The 10784-nt window shown below is 31.8% G+C and overlaps 1 protein-coding gene and 1 long non-coding RNA gene across 4 annotated transcripts; one reads left to right on the top strand and one right to left on the bottom strand.

Annotated features, from left to right (window-relative positions):
* The first annotated feature begins 3069 nt into the window (after positions 1 to 3069).
* Positions 3070 to 9412, top strand: LOC129894133 (uncharacterized). 2 transcript variants are annotated; one of them, XR_008767629.1, is made up of 3 exons: positions 3136 to 3418; positions 5651 to 5713; positions 9224 to 9412. It is a non-coding gene; the product is annotated as an uncharacterized LOC129894133 (long non-coding RNA). The 2 variants fall into 2 exon arrangements; XR_008767628.1 differs by lacking the exon at positions 9224 to 9412 and having other exon boundaries at positions 3070 to 3418; positions 5651 to 5921.
* Positions 7646 to 10295, bottom strand: LOC129894132 (amino acid transporter AVT1J-like). Of its 2 annotated transcripts, none has more exons than XM_055969667.1 (3): positions 10106 to 10295; positions 8694 to 9301; positions 7646 to 8383 (listed from the first exon to the last, which is right to left on the bottom strand). In XM_055969667.1, the coding sequence occupies exons 1-3, from the start codon at positions 10251 to 10253 to the stop codon at positions 7868 to 7870; spliced, it is 1272 nt and encodes a 423-aa protein (XP_055825642.1). In that variant the 5' UTR covers positions 10254 to 10295; the 3' UTR covers positions 7646 to 7867. The 2 variants fall into 2 exon arrangements, with proteins under 2 accessions (XP_055825642.1, XP_055825643.1); XM_055969668.1 differs by having other exon boundaries at positions 10157 to 10293.
* Positions 10296 to 10784: the final 489 nt, after the last annotated feature.

Raw genomic sequence — 10784 nt, 5'->3', positions numbered from 1 at the left:
GTGACCTCACAGAAATTGTTATTATGCTCTATTAGAAGGTGAGACTTATATTCAACCAATTCAAATGTGAGGAATTACCGAAATAGCATTTTAAATTTTTTAATATAAAATTCAAATATAATTTTTTTTGTATTTTAAATAAGATTTAGATATTTAAAAACTACGTAAGCATAAGATTTAGATATATGAAAACTAGGTAATAAATGATATAAGCCATAATAATTAAAAATTTAAATATTTAAAAAATATTAAAAGAAAGTTACAATTGACAAAAAGTTTATTGACAACTAGGTATATCATATAAATTGAGACAATCAAAATAAATATAAGAATAAAAGATAGCTTATCGTAATACTATTATCAGACTTGGTCAAACAATGAAGTGTAATTATAAATTATTTTACTGCCTTTACTGAATTTGCTTTTCCTTCACCCTTATTGGAAATTATTAGATTTCTTTCCATCTCAAGAACAAGTACATTTCATTTCTTACCTTGTTCCAGGAATCACAATAAAGTCAACTTTTTCATATTTTCAATCACTTTAACCTATTTTTTTGTGTGGTTGAAAAATTTACAACCACTCATAAATTTCTAAAGGCAACAACAATTAGGAACCAGTAGTTAAAAAGAATAGAAAAAAAATTATATTTATCTTTTATTTGAAAAAAATATATTTATATTTAACGTTCATTAAAATTTTTGGTCATATCTACCTTTTTATATTTTTGGATCATATTTATCTTCGTAGTAATACTTTGTACAAATATACTCCTTGCCTTAATGAAGACAAGGATATATGTAAAGTATAGGGGTATACTTGATTACTTTCTCAAATTATAGGGATCAATTTGATCTTTTTCTTAAAGCATATGGATAAATTTGCACTCTTAAATATAATTTTTTTTCATCACATATTTATTTACATAAAATTATTGAGACGACTCTCTCTAATGATCTTCTAAAGTAGTTAAGCTTTACCTCTAAAGAAGAAAATTCAGATTTAATATTTGTCTAATTTTTCTAAAGTATATACCAAAAATAAATAGTAATAAAAATATTATAAGAGCCACCTTTTATTAAATTAAAGTCTACCGTTGAGCCATATAGTAAATCAAGCTAAAAAAATATTTATATTATTTATTTTAATATGTCATACAATATTATTATATCTTTTGATAAAAGGTGTCTCTTATATATTTTATTATTTATCTTTAGTATACACTTCGAGGACATTAGACGAATATTAATCTAGATTTTCTTATCTACATTAAAGTTTAACTACTTTATTAGGCCATTAAAGTAAGCCATCTAAATGATTTTGCGTGAATAAGTATGTGATAGAAAGAAAAATAAGAAAATTATACATAAGATGCAAGTGGACTGGTCTGATTATTATTTGTATTCGTATATTTTTTCATTATTGCAATACAAGTAAGACCTCCACTGTACTATGCTAGTTATTTGTACCCTTGTCTTTGTTAGGGCAAAAAATATTTGAACAAAATGTAACTATCCAAAAGTATAATCACGGGGGTGGGTATTATCAAAAAGTATAATAGAGGAAAAACGTAAATAATTTTCCAAGTAGTGCAGCAAATACGATCCTTTTTCGTAAAAATAATTGTGAACATTAATTACTAATATGAATGACTATCACTCTTCAAGTAAATTTGATTCTTTTATTTTATTTTATAAATAAGGTATTTAGATAATTTAAAATTTAAAATTTAAATTTTGGGCTTTCCAGTTTTATAATAACTAGTCCTATTGTATATGCCTTACACATGTCCCTCGTATTAATAAGAATAATTTTTTTAAAACTAGCATAAATAATATTTAAAAGATATATTTTGTAGTAATATAAGAACTGAGAAAGAAAATTATAAATTTCAAATTTATAAATGACCATGTTTAAGAGTATATATGATCCAATTCAATATTTCTTTGTTGAAAAAAAATACTACAATATTGATATCGGACAAGAATTATAAATTAGTAAATAACTTATTACAAATACTATGTCGTGGCAAGTCACTGTCTTAAAAGCTATTTCAACCAGATAGGGATATAAATCGTTATAGCCGATCGCTCTTCAAAGTTCCACAATTACTTTCAAACACGAGTACTCGTGGCTGAATATTTGAAGATACGTTGCTCAAAAATAATTTAAGAAGCAGGAAGGAGTAAGGTGTTTTCTTTTCTTTTTAGTACGTCTTACGTTCACCAAAGACACTTTTTTATATAGGATTTGCAAGATTGAGAAGTTACAAAAATCGACCAAAGTTAATCTGAGAAACGAAGTGTGAATGTAAATGTTAATCGCATTAAAGAATCATTACATCAGATTTTTAGAAAATTTTTATTTGAAACAAATATGTTCATCTTCTTTGTAACGTGTTAGCCTTTTATTCTTTGCATTACCCAAAATGAATAAAAGTAGAGTTAATTTCACAACCCTTCACTAATGCAAAGATAAAGAGTAAGTACAAATTCTAGGCAAAAAGGAAGGGACATATACTTAAGCGTCAATATTTTTCGATTTGAATTAACACATTGTAAGAGGCAATAACTAATATCCATAAAGTGAAGTACTCTTGGACTAAATGGATATAAGTTGAAACCCCCATAACACATACCATACTCTTAATTTTAAGTAATATTCGCAATATAAACAAAGTGTTTTTATGGTCATGCACACACACCTTGGGTCTTTTGAGTGCTCTAGAAAGACGATTCAAGTCTTTCATAAAAGACAATCATAACTTTACACTCTCGTAGATAATTCCATCAAATTTATCTCAAATAAACCACTTTAAGGCTATAGAATCATTACAAGCAAAATAAGCTCAACCTTATAAAGGCTATCTCACACCACATGAATAAAAAATATAGTGTATATTGAGACCTAACGGATATCCAACACATCATCTCAATCCATGGGTTTTAGCCCCACCCTCCTTGACGTTTCATGAATTATTTTTCTTGTCAAATTCTTGATTAAAGGATCAGTGCAATTTATTCCGCACCTTACATCTTCCAATAAAATAATGCAATATTTCAATAATTATTTAACTGTACTATATTTGATGCGAATATGTCTTTTTTTCATTGTATACATTATTTTTGATAATTTCAGTTGTCACCTGTGAGTCACATTGAAAAGAGACGGGTGAAACTTTTCTGCCCCATAATATCACATCCGTCAAAAGATTTTTCAGCCACTCAGTTTCTTACCCTACCCACTTGAAAGCAGTGAATTCAAATTTAATGGTAGAATGTGCTATACAAGTCTGTTTTGAAGACTTTCATGAAATAGCACCGCTACTAAAAATAAACACATAGCCACTGGTGGAGCTAACTTCATTATTTTATTCAGTGAGCTGCCCTACCTTCTTCAGGTCGTCCGACTAGACAAGGTACTTTATTTAGTATGTTGTGAGTTCTTCGATTTCGATGTTATTCTTAGTATGGATCGACTTCGTGTTCGTTAAGCGATGATTGACTTTAGAAAATGAGTGGTTGAGTTTTCGTGTTAATTGAAGTGTTAGTTCCACATGTCTACTTTTACGAATTCCTACGTTTAAGTCTTTTCATGTCTTTTCATATGCAAGCATGTTCATGAAGTTGATTTTACGCTATGTTTTACGTTAAGTTGAAAATCTCATGGTTTATGTATTTTAAAAGTATCAGTGCATTTATGTTGGGTTGATAGTCATCTCTCCATGTCCTTTTCACGGTATCCTGAGCCCCATTCGAGGACGAATGTTTCCAAGGGGGGATATTGTAAGACCCAGAAAGTTGAAAAATCAAAATTTTGAGTTAAAAGAAAAACTATCAGAATTTGGAGTCCGCAGCTTGCGAAATAGCCTTGGCAACACGCCAAGTGGGTTTTGGCGATTCGCCAAGGGGTTCATGACTCGCCAAAATATTCTGAAGATATTGCTCAGAAAACCAGGGACCTTGGCGAGCATAGGGTTAGGTTGGTGACTCGCCAACCATGTTCTCTGAGCTAATCCACCTTGCCATAGGTTCCTGAAAGTTTGGCTCAGAAAGTAGGAATAATGGGCGAGGAAGAGACTAGAATGGCGACTCTCCAAGTGGGATATGCTAGCTAGGATAGCTCGCCTAAAATTTTAGAGAAGTTAGCAGAGGAGAAAGTCTTTGGGCGAGGGAGAGGGCCTGATCGGCGACTCGCCGATCAGGTAGGCGAGCAAAGTCGAGCTTGCCAAGAACTTCAAAGAAATTCTACTCAGAGATGGGATCTTTGGCGAGGAATAGAAGGGATTGGCGACTCACCGACTGGGTCGCGAGCACGACTTATCTCGCCTAATTGTCCCTCGCCAATTTTAAGTAGGGATATTTTAGTCAATTCTGCCTCGTTTAATTCTAAAGCTACGACGTTTTAAGCCTAGTTCCTAAACCTATAACTACCCTATCCCTTTGAATTTCCCTTCATTCACTCTTCAATTCCTAATTACAATAATTCTCTATCTAAAATACTTTTCAAAGGAATTTCTTCTCTTCCAAGCCAAGAATTTTCAAGGGGTCAAGTTCAAGTCTCCATAATTTTCTATATTTAGGGCTTTATTGATCAAGGTATGTGCGAATTCATCCATGGATCTCTTTCAATCATGGAGTCCCAAAGGTTTTCTTCAATTCTTGTTCTAACGAATTGTTTTCTAACCTTACTATGATGAAATTGCATCGGCTCAACTAAATTATGATTTATTTAAATGTCAATGATTCAATAATGCACGATTCAAGTTTAATTGTATGTTTTCAATTAAATTTACATGGACCCATGTATTATGCTATTTTAAGTATGATTTTAAGGATTTATGATTTGATGAAGAATTTTATGAATGATTTCTGAATAATTATCAAGGAATTATGAATGACTCATGAAAGTAAAGAATGATGGTTTCAATGATATTTCAAGCAAGTATGAATCAATTTGTGAAAGATTTTCTCACAACATGCAAGGAATCATGAATTAGATACTTTCGATTAATTGTCTCTTATGGAGTGACTATGTTATGAAATCATGATGTTATTAAAGAGTTATTCTTATGACTATTTTATGATATGGATTGGTACTGATCATTGCCTTTCCTAATGAATTTAATGACTATGATTTAAGTGTTCCGTTAGGAATTGTACTTAGCACTGAGTGGACTAGTGGCGATTACCCATGTTCCATAACTACGTGTCGCCGTAGGTTTAAAGGAGATTAGAGACGAGCACCCAATCTCAAAGACTAGAGGTGAGTACCCAAGTCTAAGAACTAGAGACGAGTATAGAGTTCTCATGATTATAATGCCTTTATATCTTGGCAAGATATATTGGGCCCTCTTCGATGGGGAAATACATCGGACTTCATGTTATATCTCACATGATTATATGTCGGTTGACGGTCACTCCCACAATAGTTCATGATATGATTAATTTATGTTCTTACTTATGATTTACTTATGAGTTTTGCATTGACCATGTCATATGTCTTATGATGCTTTTAAAAGGATTTTTACTATGTTTCAAGCTTGATCATTGCACTATCATGTTTTATGTCATGCTTTGCATACTACTCAAATACTTAGTGCATTTCATGTACTAACACAAATTTTTACCTACATTATATCATAATATAGGATTCGACGATCATCAGGCACATACCACTCGTGGCTAGAGATTGAACTTACTTTCTATTGTTGGTGAGTCTTCATGATCCGAGTACAAAACATTTATACTTTCATTGTTCCTATGCTTTTATTTCTTATTATGGGTGGGCTAGGAGCTTTTCTTATGCCCCCACCTATAATTAGTAGAGGAATGGTTAGATGTTCATTGAGTATGTGGCTCCGTTTATTCGGACGTATTGTTTGAGTTTTCTTTCTATTCGAGCTTACAGTTTGAGACTTATCTTCCGCTTCATGTCTTATTAATGTCTTTTATTTACCTCATGTACGTTCATGTACGATGTACTAAGAGGTTTGGTTGGGGTCCTTCGGGATTCCGATCGCCATGTCACACCTAGGATCTAGCTTGGGTCATGACAATTCCCTCAGTGACTACCAATGTCACCCGTCAACAACCCTAGTACCTCCCTAGCTTCTTCCCTAGTGCAACTCTCTGTTTTATCACACATGTTTTCTGCATCCCCATTACTCCTTCAAGCCCATATCGCTATCAACTTCTCTCCATATCCGAAGAGATCAGGCCAGGGGTAAGTCACCCAATTTAATCTAATATTTTTAAATTGGACTAATTTAATGATGGAAAGTAGGGCTGTTCACAGTTTTGGTTAAAACCAAAACCAAACCGAATAAAAAAACCGACATTCAGTTTAGTTTGGTTTGGTTTTAAATTTGAATAACCGATAATATTTGGTTTGGTTATGGTTATAGAAAAAAATAACCGAACCAAACCGATAATTATATACTTAAAATTTATAATTATTTATATGTATAATATTAATTTTTCATAAATAATTAAAGATATTTTATACGTTTTAATTATTAATTTAATATTAATATACTTATTTTTAAGGCACAACAATCCAAACCCAACTCTCAAGCCCAATTATAAATTCTAATAAACACTAAACAGCGGTCCAAGTCCAACAATCCAAGCCCATTAGCCCAACTCTCAAGCCCAATTTTAAATCCTAAATTCTAAATCCTAAATTTCTAATAAGCACTAAGCACTTGAGCAACAGGCAGCAACATAAAGTAAAAGTTAAAACTTTAAAACCCTATTATCTGTTTTTTTTTTACATTTTTGTTCCTCTCACGTTGGTTTCTCACAAAGTCACAGACTGACAGTCATATACTAACAGTGAAGGCTCAAGAGCAACCTCAACTCCTCAACCCCAAGTATAAGATTGTCAAATTTTGAGAAGGTTTGTAAGGAGTTTTTCAAATTTTAAATTGATTTTAAGTTGTTTTCTTTTTTTTCCGAATGTTTAAGTTGTTTCATTTTCTGTTTTGAACCTCTGTGGATCGTGAGGAAAAAAGAGCTTCATAAGAATTTGAAGAATGTAGAGAGGAAATATTTGAATTATTTCGGCTAGTCATAAACCGAATAACCGAATCAAACCGAACCAAACCGACAATAACCAAACCCGTGGTTATTATTTTACTTGGTTTGGTTATGGTTTTAGACATTTAATAACCGATTAAATTGGTTTGGTTATGGTTTTAATCAATAACCGACCCAAACCGAACCATGAACACCCCTAATGGAAAGTACATATCAATTTAATTAAAATGTTATGTTTCTAAATGGTATGAGTAGAAATTTGTTTTATAAAGTATCGTACTTGTAATAATATTACACTTATATAATATGAGTTAATTAATTTTTAATCCATCCAGTCATTACCTAACCCCATTTTTAACCTAAATGAAATATGAATGGATTGAAATTCAAGATATCTAAATTTGATTTAACCTGCCCATTTGCTACCAATGTGACAGGACAATTGACTACAACGGCTCTTTTGCCCATCCCCTTTTAATAATATATATGATGCATGATCCAGATGTTTGATTATATGGCCTACCCGTTGTGCAATTATTAGTGGTAGAGCGGTGATTAAGAATTCCAGCAATTGAAGTATAGTTCATTAGGCAGGCTCACATGGATTCATTGTTATGATTATAGTTATCTCTTTGTTTAAATACACTGCACCTATATTCCATGAACAAATATTATCCAAAAATCTGTATTCACACTCAATAATCGAGAGTATCAGATTATTGCACTTATAAAGATCTTGGAGTGTTCTGGGATTACAATACCAATATCTTTTCATAACAACTACTGAAAAATATAGAACCCACAATTTTTTTTTAGAAAATACACAATTACATGAGGTGTATTATTTCTGCCATGGATGTGTATGTACCTGTAACTAAGACTATGATCCCCATTAGCATTATAAAACCAATTATGACTAGCTCAAATTCAAGCTTCCTGTGAGTGCCTGAAATCTTCAAGTAGCACAAACATGGTACCAAAATTGAAGTTGTGACACTAAGAAATGCTCCAACTAGTGACATGAGATCCCCAAAAAAGGGTATAGTCAGGGCCACAATGACACTGCTTATCACTAATATAGTCCTGTTCACGTAGCTGAATGATTTTTTGTGACAGTATGATTGCAAACTTTCCTCGAATCTGTTAATAATTGGTGTCATCATTAGTGCATATTTGGCTATTGGATTGATCAAGGCAGTATATATAGCCAATTTTGAGCTAAACTTTTCTGTTTGAAGGTTCAATGTAATTTGTGATTCCACATCCGATCCGAACATTAAGTACCCCATAACTGCTATTGTTGCATAGGTTATGGTAGAAAACACAAAACACACAAGCATTACCTGCAATAATGAACTACCAAAGTCAGTAGTAGAACCAAAATTTTGATTAAAGGTGTCAAACAAATATAATTAATTATGTATAGTTTTGCAAAACTGTAACCACTGCACTGAACCTTCAATTTGTGTCAAGAGTTGTCAATACTGATATATATACCTATAAAACTAAAATTTGACCTATCTATACAATATAATATTCCAGCAAAAGGGGTGTCGCTTGACACTCCTCGGGTAAGGGTAACTCTGCCCCTGACCAAAGTCAAGTACTTCATAGTAATGAAAAATATATAGCATTGTTGATGGTGTAATTTACCTTAGAAAATTGTTTTTGGTTCCTCATTGAAGTGTACAAAGTTGGAAAAACAGGATGGGCACAATAGCAGAAGGCATATAAGCTAAAAGATGTAGGAATTCCTCCCCAATTCACAACTACTCCACTTTTATGAAATCCAATACCATCATATGTTGCATACCAGAAAATCGAACCAATAATCACAAGAGTAGCTAATACTGCAGAGGCTGATACATATGCAAGAATGCTCATGTTTTTTAACAATACGGTTGGCAATATGCCTAGAGCAACAATCAAGACAAAACTTGGCTTCCCACCGAATTCGAATCCCCAAAACTCATAGTTCACATCTGGTAACAGATTATTCAAGTTGTCCCCCGAAAGAATTAGAAAACCGGTTGCAACCATGTAAAGCTCTAGATTCATAACAACTGAGACCAATATTCTTCCTGTTGTCCCGAATGCGCGGTCTCCAATGTCAGGATAACTTGTTATAGTTGGATCAAAATCCATACATCTTTTTATTAACAAGGATGTGTAAAATGTTGCAGATGCAATAAGAAGAAGAAGTGTCATGCTTAACCATCCTCCTGATGATAATGCATATGGAGTCGACAAAATTCCAACTCCTGAGGAAAAAAAATAAATTAATAAAGGTTGATCCTGTCTCCAGGAAAATTCATCAAGTACTGTAACAAGTACTAATATTTTTCTTTAGGAAATTTGATCATCATCATTCATATTTGACTCTCTACCAGAAAACTAAACAAATGTTTCTACTCTATTTTCGTTTTGGAAATGTACCATATCAGGATGAGTTGCTCAAAGAATCCCGTGGACCTTAGCTTATTGAAGTTCCTGGATCGCGTAAAATAATAATAGTGCAGGGTGATCTTAAAGAGACGGGGAAAACTAATCTCATTTCAAAAATATTGAAAGTTCGTTAGTTTGATTCTCTTATTTCGAAGCAAGCTAAAACAAAATTATAAGTAACACTATATTTCCCGGGGAATGCCACTTATAACAAAGGAAATGTGATACTCCCCCGTTTGTATTTGTTGGGTCTACTTTCCTTTTAAGTCTGTTAAAAAAATGACTTCTTCCCTTTTTCGAACTCTTTAATATCAACTTTTCACATAATATATTAAAGACCACCAGATATAAAGGATATTTTGGTACATTTAACATATCTTTAATTTAGGATCACAAGATTTAAAATTTTCTTTTATTTTTTTAAACTAACTACGTCTAATCAAAATAGGTCAAATAAATTAAAACGGTGGAAGTATTATATTTAAAATCACAAGTGAAGGGGTTCCTTAATTTGGAAAGTACCAAAACTCTTTCTTTTTTGTATTCATATTAATAAAAACATTGGCATATATATAAAATAAAAGGAAACAAAGGTAGTAAACGAGAAGAGATAATGGAACCTGATAGAGCATTGAGTCCATGGAAAGTTGTTTTGAGAAAGGATGTTTTGCCAGTGCTAATGACTCCATCCAATTCAACTCCATTCTCAGCTCTATCAGCCAGAATGGGTATGGAAAGAAAGTTGCCATTTTCTGATTTGCTTTCCATTTCTAAGAAAGATGAAAAAAGGAGATGTTGGTACCTGTGAGTTGTGATGGACCATATATATATATATATATATATATATATATATTACTAATACTAATATATATTGTGTTTCAATTAATTCTTCAAAACTTGTATAATTTCATTTAGTACGTCTTATCTGCATGGCAACAACCACTTGCAGTTTCAGTTTTGACACGTTCTACATGTTAAAAATGTAAGTTGAGTAGACTTGTGCATGACCCTTCCCTTGTCAAAATGTAATTGGTTTTCTAACTTTCTTTTTCCATCCATGCTAGAAACGTTATTTGATATTGGTTTTCGACTTTTCAATATATACACCTTTTTAAAGTTGTCTTGTTACACTTTTTTGTGGATAAATTTTACTAACTTTCAAAGTTAAATTAAATTATAATATTAATTTAATATTTTAAAATAATAATTTAAATATTTAAAAATTATACAAAAATAATATAAAATTATAATTTTGGTCATATTAATATAATAATAAATTATATCTTAAAATATTAATTA

Source organism: Solanum dulcamara, chromosome 7, assembly GCF_947179165.1.
Source record: "Solanum dulcamara chromosome 7, daSolDulc1.2, whole genome shotgun sequence".
Lineage (NCBI taxonomy): Eukaryota > Viridiplantae > Streptophyta > Magnoliopsida > Solanales > Solanaceae > Solanum > Solanum dulcamara.
This window is presented reverse-complemented; position numbering and strand designations above follow the sequence as displayed.